The 13,591-nt window shown below is 39.4% G+C and overlaps 1 protein-coding gene across 13 annotated transcripts in view; it reads left to right on the top strand.

The window, feature by feature from the left end:
- The window catches only part of trappc9 (trafficking protein particle complex subunit 9), a 650,990-nt gene that overhangs the window by 209,547 nt on the left and 427,852 nt on the right, over window positions 1-13,591 (top strand). For all 13 annotated transcript variants that reach the window (XR_011352375.1, XM_069921673.1, XM_069921672.1 and 10 more), the window contains one exon: window positions 6,818-6,981. Coding sequence is in view for 12 of the 13 variants with exons in the window: in XM_069921673.1 (XP_069777774.1) it covers window positions 6,818-6,981 (164 nt within the window). In the remaining variant the exon portion in view is untranslated. The remainder of the gene's footprint in view (window positions 1-6,817; window positions 6,982-13,591) is intronic.

Below are 13,591 nucleotides of genomic sequence, written 5' to 3'. Positions count from 1 at the left end.
TTATCAGTTTGTTTTGTTCCTCTTCTTGCAATTTCAGTATTTCAATTTTAGCTCAAAACTCTTCTATTTTATCATCTTTCCATTTGTTCTTAGTTTGGTATAATTGTTCATAAAATTCCTTAACGTTCTCATTAATCTTTATTGGGTTATATGTAATTTGTTTGTCCTTTTTCCTTGATGCCAATACAGTTCTTTTAGCTTGTTCTGTTTTAAGTTGCCAGGCTAATATTTTATGTGTTTTTTCTCCTAGTTTGTAATACTTTTGCTTTATTTTTATTATGTTTTTCTCCACTTTGTATGCTTGTAATGTTTTGTATTTTGTTTTTGTCTGCCAATTCTCTCCTTTTCGTTATATCATCCATTTTTACTAGTTCCTTTTCTGTACTTACTATCTCCCTTTTCAACTTTTCCCGATTGTAGTCCTTTTTCATCTTAGTTACTTAACTTATTATCTGCCCTCTGATGAAGGAAGGCTTTCATTGCGCCCCATAAAATAAATTTGTCTTTCACTGATTCCGTATTTATTTCAAAATATGTTTTAATTTAGCAGTCAATAAACTTTCTAAATTCCTGCCTTTTAAGTAGCATGGTGTTTAACCTCTATCTATATGTTATTGATGGGATGTCCTCCAGTTCTATTGCTAATAACAGGGGTGAATGATCAGATAGTAATCTAGCTTTATATTCAGTTTTCCTCGCTCTCCCTTGAATATGGGCCGACAACAAAAAAAAAAATCAATCCTTGAGTATGTTTTATGCCTACTTGAATAATATGATTATTCCTTCTCTCATGGGTGCTACCTCCTCCATATATCCATAAGTTTCATTTCCTGCTTTGATTTAACCATAAATTTGGCCTCTTTATTCTTTTTACTAGTCTTTTATCCAGTTTTATCCAACATTGGATCCAAATTGAGGTTAAAATGCCCTCCTATCAATATATTTCCTTGCGTATCTACAATCTTAAAAAAAAATCTTGCATAAACTTTTGATCCTCCTGATTAGGTGCATATATATTGAGCAAATTCCAAAAATTCTGAATATATCTAACACTTTATTACATACCTCCCTGCTGGATCTATTATTTCCTCCTCTATTTTGATTATAGATAAATCTTCTGCTTTAGTCTGAGGATTAAATTTAATTTCTTCCATCACCACCTCTTCTTGTATTCCCTTCTTCTTCAGCTAATGAACCTCCTCTTGAACCTAATTCTTCCTCCTCTGGTTCCGAGGTTGTTATAGGTAAATGTATCCATTTTTTCAAATCTTCCTCAATATTTTTAAGTGAAGACAAATAATTCAATTTATATAAATTCTGAGAAACCAAATTACTACTTTTCAGCTCTCCCATTATAGTAATTGTATTGATTTTTTTTTGGTTTAATCCTTGTCAAAAGAGTTTAATAGGATTCATTTATGGATTAATTTCTAAAATACGTTGAGTTTCTATAAAATTACAAACTATTCTTTCTAAGGATATATGCACCAAGTGTTTAAAATTGGTCCATTCCTCTTCTATTTGTGGACATCATTCACTTATTCAATTCAAGATAGTACTTAGAGCACATTTATCCAAAGATAAATTAGCTAAGATTTTTCCTCCTATTAATCCTTTATGTGACATATGTCATCATGAGATTGCTCCCATATTTCATATGTTTTGGTCCTGTTCAGCATTAGATCAGTATTGGAAGAACATTTTTAATGCATTTTCCCATATTTTCTCAGTTACTATTCAACCTCATCCCATTACAGCTTTATTTTGTGCAGTGTTAGAGAACAGTTGATTATCGGTGTTGGATTGCCATATGATAGCTTTTGCACTTTAATGGCTAGAAGATGTATTTTGCTAAGATGAAAGTATTCTAACCTTCCCAGTTATGCTCAATGAATGACCCAAACCTTGTAATGCTTGAACCTCGAGAAAATTAGATGTAATGTTTTGAAAACTGAAGTTAAGGTTAATAAAATATAGTATACTTTTATGGAATATTTTAATGCTTAATGAAACAGTGGTTTACTATTTTGAATATAACATCTGACATGTTTATAATCTCTTCCTGAGCTTACTTATTTACATTTAAGGCAATTCACCAATTGTTACTGTTACCCTTTTGTTGGTTTAAGATAGGAGTCTCCAAAGTGGTCATTATTGATCCCAGGGGTCAATAAATGCCAGGGGCTAGGTAAAGGGTCGATAACATGAGGGGGTCAATAACACGGGGAGTGGGTGGGGTGGATGTAAAATAGCGTCTCCTTTGCCTGCTTCAGCACAGCCACTGCCCCCATCCCCTCGGTCCAGCACAGCTGCCACCCTCCCTCCTCCAGCATGTGGTGGGGTGGCTTTCCTGCCATAAATCATGCCCTGCTATCATGCTTCCCCCTCATCGTGCATACGCCAGTCAGCAACGCACAGCCTGTGGACCCTGGCTGCTGCATTTAAGTTAAGTGTGCTTTCAGCCCCTTAATTTGTCCTCCATTTGGGAGGATAGAGGGCTCAAAAGCCAGACTGTCAGTCCTATAAACTGGATGTCTGGCCACCCTAGTGCCCCCCAGTCCAGATCCTCCCATCCAGCCCTTTCCCATCCAGCCCCTCCAGTCCCCTCCACCTTTCCAGCCCCCTCAAAGATCCCCCCAAAGTCCAACGCTTGGATTCCATGACTGGGGGTCAATTTCCCTTTTTTTTAGTTTGGAGGGTATAGATTTAGGATTAGTTAGTTACAATCTTTTTTCTGCAGGAACGAGAAATATAAAATTAAATGCTGTCTGTTTATTATTAATATTCATTCTTATTCTAGGATTCATTGTAATTGCTCTGTACCTGTATGGCATATTTCTCTTGTTCTTACACTTTTTGTTTTGTGTTTGTGTGTGTGTGTATAATTTAAAATTCATTAAAAATGATTAAATATTAGCACATCCTTATCAGAAAACAACTTGTCCCAATCCATGCTTTCTAGATCCTTTCTCATTTCCTCAAAGTTGGCCTTCTCAACTTGAGGCCAGACTTATCCTTCTCCTTAATTAGCTTGAAACTAATGGCATTGTGAATACTGGATCCAAAATGTTCCCCCACACATACTTCTGTTACCTATCCTGTTGCGTTCCCTAATAGGAGATGCAGTGTTGCACTCTCTAGTTGATACCTCTTTTCTTCTTTGGCTTTGCTTCGCGTACAAAGGTTTATGGAGGGGTATGTCCACGACTGCTGCGGGCTCGTTGGTGACTGACAAGTCCGATGTGGGACAGGCAGGCACGGTTGCAGCAGTTGCAAGGGAAAATTGGTCGGTTGGGGTTGGGTGTTGGGTTTTTCCTCCTTTGCCTTTTGTCAGTGAGGTGGGCTCTGCGGTCTTCTTCAAAGGAGGTTGCTGCCCGCCGAACTGTGAGGCGCCAAGATGCACGGTTTGAGGCGATATCAGCCCACTGGCGGTGGTCAATGTGGCAGGCACCAAGAGATTTCATTAGGCAGTCCTTGTACCTCTTCTTTGGTGCACCTCTGTCTCGGTGGCCAGTGGAGAGCTCGCCATATAACACAATCTTGGGAAGGCAATGGTCCTCCATTCTGGAGATGTGACCCACCCAGCGCAGTTCGGTCTTCAGCAGCTTGTGGACTCTGCCAGCTCGAGTACTTCGATCAGATACAGCAATGAGCTCTCTGAACCCTTCTCCATTGACAACGGCGTGAAGCAAGGCTGCCTCCTCACATCAGCCCTCTTCTTCAGCATGATGCTGAAACAAGCCATGAAAGACCTCAGCAATGAAGATGCTGTTTACATCCGGTACCGCACAGATGTCAGTCTCTTCAATCTGAGGCGCCTGCAAGCTCACACCCAGACACAAGAGCAACTTGTCCGTGAACTACTCTTTGCAGACAATGCCTCTTTAGTTGCCCATTCAGAGCCAGCTCTTCAGTGCTTGACGTCCTGTTTTGCGGAAACTGCCAAAATGTTTGGCCTGGAAGTCAGCCTGAAAAAAACTGAGGTCCTCCATTAGCCAGCTCCCCACCATGACCACCAGCCCCCCCAAATCTCCATCGGGCACACTGAACTCAAAACGGTCAACCAGTTTACCTACCTCAGCTGCACCATTTGTTCTGATGCAAAGATCGACAAAGAGATAGACAACAGACTCGCCAAGGCAAATAGCGCCTTTGGAAGACTACAGAAAAGAGTCTGGAAAAACAACCACCTGAAGAAACACACAAAGATCAGTGTGTACAGAGCCGTTGTCATACCCACGCTCCTGTTTGGCTCCGAATCATGGGTCCTCTACCGGCATCACCTACGGCTCCTAGAACGCTTCCATCAGCGTTGTCTCTGCTCCATCCTCAACATTCATTGGAATGACTTCATCACCAACATCGAAGTGATACCTCTATAGTGATTTAGAAAACTTTCCTGAACACATTTGATAAACTCCAAGCCATTCAGCCCTTTTACATTTTGGGAGTTCCAGTCAATGTGTGGGAAGTTAAAATCTCCCACAATCACAACTTTGTTTCCTGTTTCTGACTGCTATTTCTCCACAGATTTGATCCTCCAATTCTCACTGACTATTGGGCAGTCTATAACAACCCCATGAGTGTGGTCATACCTTTTCCTTTCCTCAGCTCCTCCCATATAGCTGTAGTAGACAAGCCCTTGGGTCTGAGCACAGCTGTGATATTTTCTCTGATGAGCAATGACACTCTTCCTCCTTGAATTTCCCCCACTCCGCCATGTCTGAAACTGAAGCACAGAACATGGAGCTGACAGTCCCGCCTCTCCTCCAACCAAATTTCACTAATGGCCATAATGTCATAATTCCACATGCCAATCCACGCTCTAAGCTCGTCTGCCTTTTCTACAATACTTCTTGCATTGAAATAGATGCAACTGAGAATATTTCCACCATGTACAATCCTCTGTTATATTATGCAATCTTCACTTTATCTTCCTCCTCCAATCCCTTATATGATCAGGTAGGTTGATGAAGAAGGCATTTAGCACACTTGCCCAGCAATTATTTTGTTAAAACAAACTTCAACATCAAAAGCATGAGGAGTGTGATTTTTAAAAAAAATCCATTTGTCATTTTGTGTAACAAATAACTAATTGTTAAATAATTATTTTCAAGTGTTTCACAGTCATCATGAAAAAGTAAAACTAATTTTTTTCAAATTATTTTGCATTTTTGTGCCAAATCCTGTTGCTTTTATTAAGCCATTTGCTGAATTAAATTTGGCAAAATTTGAAAATTTAGCACAAGTTAAATTGTTGAGAAATCTTATTGAATTCCTTATTTCTTTTCAAGTTCAAGTTGCCTTTTTTTTTGTCATTTTAAACCAACCTGCAAATGTAGTGCACAGTAAAAAAAAAAACGAGACAACGTTCCTCCAAACCATGGAGCTACATAAAACGACATGAGACTACATAAAAACAGCATAAGACAAGATGACTTCACTATTACTACGTAAGATGAAAGCCAAAATCTACACTAGACTTCTTTCTTTGGCTTGGCTTCGCAGACGAAGATTTATGGAGGGGGTAAAAGTCCACGTCAGCTGCAGGCTCGTTTGTGGCTGACAAGTCCAATGCGGGACAGGCAGACACGGTTGCAACGGCTGCAGGGGAAAATTGGTTGGTTGGGGTTGGGTGTTGGGTTTTTCCTCCTTTGCCTTTTGTCAGTGAGGTGGGCTCTGCGGTCTTCTTCAAAGGAGGTTGCTGCCCGCCAAACTGTGAGGTGCCAAGATGCACGGTTTGAGGCGTTATCAGCCCACTGGCGGTGGTCAATGTGGCAGGCACCAAGAGATTTCTTTAGGCAGTCCTTGTACCTTTTCTTTGGTGCACCTCTGTCACGGTGGCCAGTGGAGAGCTCGCCATATTACACGATCTTGTGAAGGCGATGGTCCTCCATTCTGGAGACGTGACCCATCCAGCGCAGCTGGATCAAAGTGAATAAAACAATGCAAATACGCTTGATTGGAACAGTCCTTATCAGCTTTTGCTCCTGAGGTACCTTGTATTCTTAAAGCACTTCATTCTCAATTTAAAATTGCAGAAAAATATCAACGAAGCTTTGAGGTCATTCCAGAAAGGGGGGTGGGGGAACCCTTATCCGGCTTGGGCATCAAGTTGTAGAACAATTTAGAAAGTCATGAGATGCTTTCATTTTTTTTTCTAATAATGTCAATTATAATGCCCATGAGGCTAATTAACTTAAGATATTATGTTTCTTGAATTCATAAATGCTCCCTAACTTGATGAATGCAGTTAACATTTACAGTTTTTAATGACAAAAGTTTGGCATTTAGGGTGTCATACCTGCAGGGGGAGCTGTTTACTAACACATAAAGGTCAGCAAACGGACAATGATGGACATGCACTTTTTGAAAATATGAGGAAGATGTAGATACTTTTGTGGAATAATATGTAAGAGCAGAAGTAAAATTTTTAAATATTTATGAAATATAACAAAGTAAAGTACTAAATGATCAAAACAAAAGTGGAAAATGCTGGCAGCACATTTGTGGAATGAGAAACAAACTTGACGCCTCATTCCACTTTGCTGTGGAATGAATTGCGTTGTCACAATAATTGTTGATGTATTTATAAAGTTTTTACTACTAATGTAATTTGTATCTTTATTTATTATATTGAGGTAAGTCCAAGTTATTTATTATTCTTGAGGATATTGTCACCTAATTTTGCTTTCAGTTACTTTGTGGCATTGAAAATAAAATGAGCATTTTTACTCTTGCTCAAAATGACTCTTTCTTAATATTGTGCTATGCAGATTTCATGGTGTACTAATGCTATCTTTATCTTTTAATTTAGATCTGCTCAGACATTGGTGCCATTGTCAGGTGATGAGATATTTAATAGTGCATCTGTTCAACTCTTTAATGGGGAATTGCAACAGCTGACCATCAAACTGGAGAATATTGGTACAGAACCTTTGGAAACATTAGAGATCTCTGCAAAGAACACAAATGACAAAGGTTAGTATTAATTGGTGTTAAGTGGAAGAAAAACTTGTTTCCTGTTTGAACATCCGAATGGAACTTCAAAATCTTTATCTTCCAGAAATGCTCTCATTTGGAGTCTGTCATTGAGTCATCAAGGTAGACAGTACAGAAACAGATCCAAATTGCTTATCTAAACTCGTCTTATTTGCCTACATTTGGTCTGAACTTTTCATATCCATATACAGCAGGTCCTCACTTAACGACATTGATACATTCTTGGAAAGTACTACTTTAAGTGAAACAACATTATAAACAAAACCAATTTTTACTCAATGATAAAAACAAAAGTTAAGTTACTACAGTTTGTTTCTGGTCACAAAAGCAACAACAAACTTCTAAATTATTACCCCAAACACTTCTAATATTAAACATTGGAATGAATGTGTGCTTTTCAGACAGTAAAGAAAGATTAGTAAAACAAAGTAATTATTTAATTTTGGTGTATCAGTGAGTGATGGGAGTTGTAATGATGGGGAGGGAGGCTACTGGGATCTCATTGTAATCATCATCTTTGAGGGGCAGAAAGCAGCTGGGTCATCATCATCACAGAAGGTGAGGGTGGGAGTATTCCAAGAAATTCCTAAGGGATCTGGTGTCTCAGTTGGTGCTGCAACTGCTCAAACCTTTTGATTGATGGGGTTTTAAAAAAACATATCCAAGGTTTGTTGTCATGCAGTTTTTTTCTTTTGCTTGCATAATTTCTTGTACAAGGTATATCCATTCATTATCATCCTGTTTGTCTCTGCACTTCTCTCTCTTTGAGAATCTTTCTTGGTGAAAATGCCCATTGCTTTATCTAACAACTGGAAAGCCTCAAACAAATCTTTACTCATGAAAATTTGTGGTGTTTCTGCTTTCTCAGGTTCATCATCTTCTTCGGCATATTACTATTCCATTCCATGAGGTCCTCATTAGATCGTTCTTCACCATGTGATTCAAGTAACTCCACTTCGCTTATTTCCACTTTATTTATTTAATTAAATCCAACCTGGTGTACCACCCCAACACTCTCCTGATGAAGATTTTCTATTGTCCCCTCAAAACCCAGGAAGTCCGCAATGCATTCTGGATTGATTTTGCACCTGACAAGATTCATTGTGGTTGTTTTCACTTCCTGCCATGCCTTTGTCAAATTGTCAGTAGCATTCATAATATGGTAACCATGCCAAAATTCCCTTGCATTTGGTTTAGTTTCATCATCTAGGAACGGAATCAATTGCTTAAAGATGCGTTGTGAATAGTTGGCTTTGAAGCTGGTTGTGTTTGGAGGCAGATAAGCTCCTTGAACATTATCTGTCAGATCATCCAGGTGAGGTGGGTGACCTGGAGCATTGTCCAGAAGTAGCAAGGCTTCATTTTCAATCTTCTTAGCTCAACAAATATCTTTGACATCTGGCAGAAAAATGAAGAAAATCAATCTTGGAGCAGTGTTCTGATGACCCAGCCCTTCTTATTTGAACAGCAAATAATAGGAAGATGAGACTTAGAGTAGCCTTTCGCGGGTCTTGGTGTCTCAGCATGGTAAACAGATCTCCTGATGCATTACCACCAAGAAGGAGAGTCAAACCATCTTTTGCTGCCTTGAACCCTGGTGCAGTTTTCTATTTTTTAGAAATGTAAGTTCATTTTGGCATTCATTTCCAAAAAAGGCCTGTCTCACCAACATTAAAAATTTGCTGCAGTATGTATCCTCCTTCATCAATAATTGTCTTCAGCACAACTGGGTAAGCAGCTGTGGCTTCTTTGTCGGCACTTGTGGACTCCTCTGATATATGTATGTATGAAATTTTGAGCAATTCTTAAAACGTTCAAACCAAACGCAACTTGCTATGAAAGTTTCACTTTCAGCACGAGAACCCTGTTGTTTTTTTAGATCTTCAATTAAAGCTTTCATTTGTACAACCACGAGCCAACATGGAGAGTTACGCTGATGCATTACTTCCATCCAGATATTCGAGTTTTTCCATATTTCCTATTATGCTGCTTCCACTCAGAGTTAATTTTGTAGCAGTGAATGGTGTTACACTTTCAGCACTAGCTTTAATCTTTTCGACATTACTGCAAAATTGTTTGTACCGTTGTTGGTTGGAGACTGAGCTCTTCCAATATCCACAATTTGCTAATGTCACACTTTTACTCTGTTTTGTGGCCATAATAAGCAGGGATGCACAGTGTACATTTAGCGCTCATTGCAACAGGGATAAATCAAGGAATAAACATTTGAAAAGCAAAAGTTGTACGAGGTAGCACCTACCAGCATTCAGTTCAAACCCAAATAATAACTAAGTGTGGTGCGGCATTTTATCTATTTATTTCTTTTTCCTCATCGATATAATGGAATTATGTAACCTGTTTTAATGTGTAAATGTACCCACCTCTACCACTGTCACTTGCAGCTCTTTCCATATATTTAACATGCTGTATTTATATGAAAATAATTTTTTTCCCCTCTCTCTAAATTTGGAATCTCAAACTCTGGGTAGTGGGAGGTTGGGAAAACAATGACTATTAGCCTTGTAATTCCCTAATGATTTTGTTTACCTCATAAGTTCCCCCTTTAGCCTCCTGTGCTCCAGTGAACAAAATCCTAACTTGTCCAGCTTCTCCTTACAATTCAAGCTTTTCATCCTTGTAAATGTTTTTTGCAGCCTTTCCAGTTTAATAATATTCTTCCTATTGGAAGGTAACAAGAATGGGGTGTAGTATTCCAATGTCTTGTGCAGCTGGAACATGATGTACTGGAGTTCAGTACTCAATGCTTTCACTGTGTGTCAAATCATGTAGTCTGCCTGAATTGCTACTTGCAGGGAACTATGTACGTATACCCCGCTTCTCTGTTATGCAACACTGTACCATTTACTGTGCAAGTTCAGCACTTATTTGATGTAACACATTGTACTTGTCTGAATTAAACTCCATCTGCCATCCATTAGCCCATTGACTCAGTTGATCAAGATCCTTACAGATTGTCCACTGCACCATCAATTTTGGAGCTATCTAAACACTTAACCACGGCACCTATGTTTTAATTTATATCAGATTTATTGTCAGAGTACATGCATGACATCACATACAACCTTGAGATTCTTTTTTTGCGGGTGAAGCAGAATTACCATTTATTTGTAGTGCAAAAAAACTACGCAGCATATACATGTAAACTAATAAAGAACTGTGAACAGATAATGAATGTTAACAGATTGACTGCAATTACAGAGAGAATTTAAAAAATCAATAAATTGCACAAAAAAAGAGTCCCTGATTGAGTATTGTTGAGGAATCTGATGGTGGAGGAGTAGCAGCTGTTCCTGAACCTGGTGGTGCAAATTTTGAGGTACCTATACCTCTTTCCAGATGGCAGCAGTGAGAACAGAGCATGTGCTAGGTGATATGGATCCTTGATGATTGTTGCTGCTCTCCAACAGTAGCATTCCCTATAAATGTTCTTGATAGTGGGGATTAATATAAATCATAAACAATAGTGGACCCAACACCAATTCCTGTGGCATGCCATTTGTTACAGCCCCCCAGACTGAGAAACCACATTCCATCATCACCTGCTTTCTCCTGACAAGCTAATTTTGTATCTAATAGGCGAGCTCACCTTGGATCTCATGTGATTTAACCTTCTGGACTAGCCTACCATGTGATTCCTTGTTGAAGGCCTTGCTGAATTCCATGAAGACCCCAGTCTTGTCAATCCTCTTGGTCAGATCTTTTTAAAAAAAATCAAATTTGTGAGGCACAAATACCCACAAACCAAGCAATGTTGACTTCACCTCGTCACTCTTTACCTTTCCAAAAGTTAATTGATCTTTCCATTAAGTTGTCCAGCATGGATGAGCAAGGAACTGCAGAGGGTTGTGAATATGGCACAGGCTATCACACATACTGCCCTCCCACCATCAAATTCATCTACTGCTACTGCATTTTAAAAGCAGCCAATATATTAAAAGGCTTGGGATGCCACATGAGTTTGCAGGTGCTGGAATCTGAAGGCAAACACAATCTGCTGGAGGGTGATGAAGATTTGAAGCATTGACTACTGATGCCACTTTACCCACTGAGTTCCTTCAGCAGATTGTGCTTGGATATTAAAAGACTCGTTGTGCCACAGCCAAACTCTCTTCACCCTTCTTCCTTCCTCCCTCCCCTCCTAAAGTCAGGATAAAGGTTCATGTATATGAGATCATGCAACACCAGTTGCAAGGGCAGTTTCTCTTCTGCTTCTGAATGGAAAAAAAATAGTAAAGCTATTGCTTTTCTTCTACACTAGTGATTCCCAAAGTGGGTGCTGCCACCCCCTTGCGGGTGGTGGAAAGATCCAAGGGGGTGGTGAGGAGAAAGGGGGCGGTGAATGCTCGTTTGTTTCTTGATGACCCCAATCCCAGCTGCAATAGAAATTCACCAAGACAAATGGTTACTTAAACATTTAAAGTAGTTTTTAAATTTCTTTAAACGTTAAAAAAGGATCAAACTTTAACTTATTGCTATTACCTTAACTTCACCTAACTTAACCCCCTTCTAATTCTAAGTGCATGTGTGTGTAATGTGTATAAGTTCAGAAAAATTATTTGATTCACAGTCCAATCTCACTTCTCACTCCTCCACTGGAATCAGGCAAATCTTATACTCTGCACAGAATTTAACATTTATTAATTTTCACCAAGCTCTGGAGTTTAAAATTAAATGGTTACTGCTCAGGAAGGTTCTTGTTGGTTTCAGAGAGATATTTGTTGCTCATTGGACACACACAGACTGATTTCCTCCCATCAGTCACTTCATTGTCTTGCTGAAGAAACTTGCCCCATCACGGGTTTTCAAAATGATAACCTCTTCTTCTCAGTTACCAGAGAGTTCCTCTTGTTTCCATTTTTTTCAGAAGAAACTCTTTAGTCAGCATTTCCTCTTGTAAGGACTACAAGGGTTTTGAACAGGCTGAACTCTGAACTCTCAACCCATCTTCAAAATGGGGTGTTTCAACAAGCCTGCCAGCTTGCCATTTTGCAGCCTCAACTGCTACTGAAGAACTGACTTTTTTCCTACCTCTCTCTCTCTCACACAAAATAATCCTGTTTGTTTTTTCCTCTCTTTGCTTGTAAAACCATATACTTATCCTAAGGCTCCAAATCCAATCTTTGAAAGATCTTATCCACACTTGAGCCCAGACCTTTCTCTTTGCACCTGCTTTTGAAGTTTTTTTCCAAAGAAGTTCCATTGCTTTTTGCAAAGCCAACCAGAGCCTGAATTTCTAGCTTCAGCAAAGCTCTTGCATTTTAAATGAAATATCTTTTTTGAAGTGTTACTCTGTTTGTGAAATAACCTACACTAAACCCCCCCCCCCAACACAATCTATCTCTTTTAAAGACATGTTTATCCATAACCATAATAATATAACCCATAACAGTAGGAAGACCCTAACTTCAAGTCTGATGTGGCATCCTAAAGAACAGCAGCAAACAGTAGGAGCCAAGACACAACTCTGTTTTACACCATTGCGAATGGGAAATCGGACTGACAAGTCACCACACATTGATGCGACCCTCCATACCTTCCTGGAACTGACAGATGATCTTGTTTAGGCATAGGGGTGGGGGGAACTGAATTTTGATAAGAGCTTTCACAAGCCATCTCTACCAACAGTGTCAAACGCTTTGGTTAGATCAATAAATGTGACATAGAGACTTCTCTGCTGCTCAACACATTTCTCTTGGTGTTGCCTCAGTTAGAAGATAATATCTACTGTACTTTGGCTTGTTTGAAAACCACACTGGCTTTCTGGAAGGATGTTGTCATTGATGTTCGACACCAAATGTCTAAGGATGATCTTTGTGAGGTATTTTCTCACAACTGACCGCAGAGAGATGCCACGATAATTGCTGTAATCTCTTTAGTCTCCCTTGTTCTTGTAGATGGTCATGATTTGAAGTCTTGTGGTAGTTGTGCAGTTCCCCAAATCTTTGTGAACAGCTGGTGCAGGCATGATGTCAGTGTGTAACCACCATACTGGTAAACCTTGGCTGAAATACCATCAGCCCTGGTGGTTTGTTTGTTTTTAGCTGTTTGATGGCTTTGATAACTTCCTGAAGAGTAGGGGGAGCACCTAGTTCAAACAATATGGGTTGAGGGTGTACGCTACCTAGTGCTTCATCGGTGATGTTTCCTGGTCTATTCCAACAGCTTGTAGAAGTATTCTTGCCATCTTTTCATTTACTCTGACTTCTCAGTGAGGATGGATGTACTGTCTTTGCTCAGGAGTTGTGAGGTACCTAGCTTTGATGGACTGTAGAAAACTTCTTGAATCATTACAGTCAACAAAGGCTTTAACTCCTTGGCCTTGTTCTCCCACCACTGGTCTTTCATAGCTCTGAGTAGCCTCTGCAAGGTTGATTTTACACTCAAAAAGGCATGTTTTTTTTAAATGAGTTTGGGAGCTGCTTTAGCTCTTAGAAAGTCTTGGGCAGATTGGTGTTCTCATCAAACCAGTCCTGATGCTTGCACTTGACTTTTCCCAAGGTGTCCTGAGAAGTGCTGTAGACTGTTTCTTTGAAAGCATTCCTGTGCTCATTAATATAATCTGGTGAAT

The sequence above is a fragment of the Narcine bancroftii genome, chromosome 2 (genome assembly GCF_036971445.1).
Source record: "Narcine bancroftii isolate sNarBan1 chromosome 2, sNarBan1.hap1, whole genome shotgun sequence".
Lineage (NCBI taxonomy): Eukaryota > Metazoa > Chordata > Chondrichthyes > Torpediniformes > Narcinidae > Narcine > Narcine bancroftii.
The sequence above is the reverse complement of the archived record's forward strand: the minus strand, read 5'-3'. Positions and strand labels throughout refer to the sequence as shown.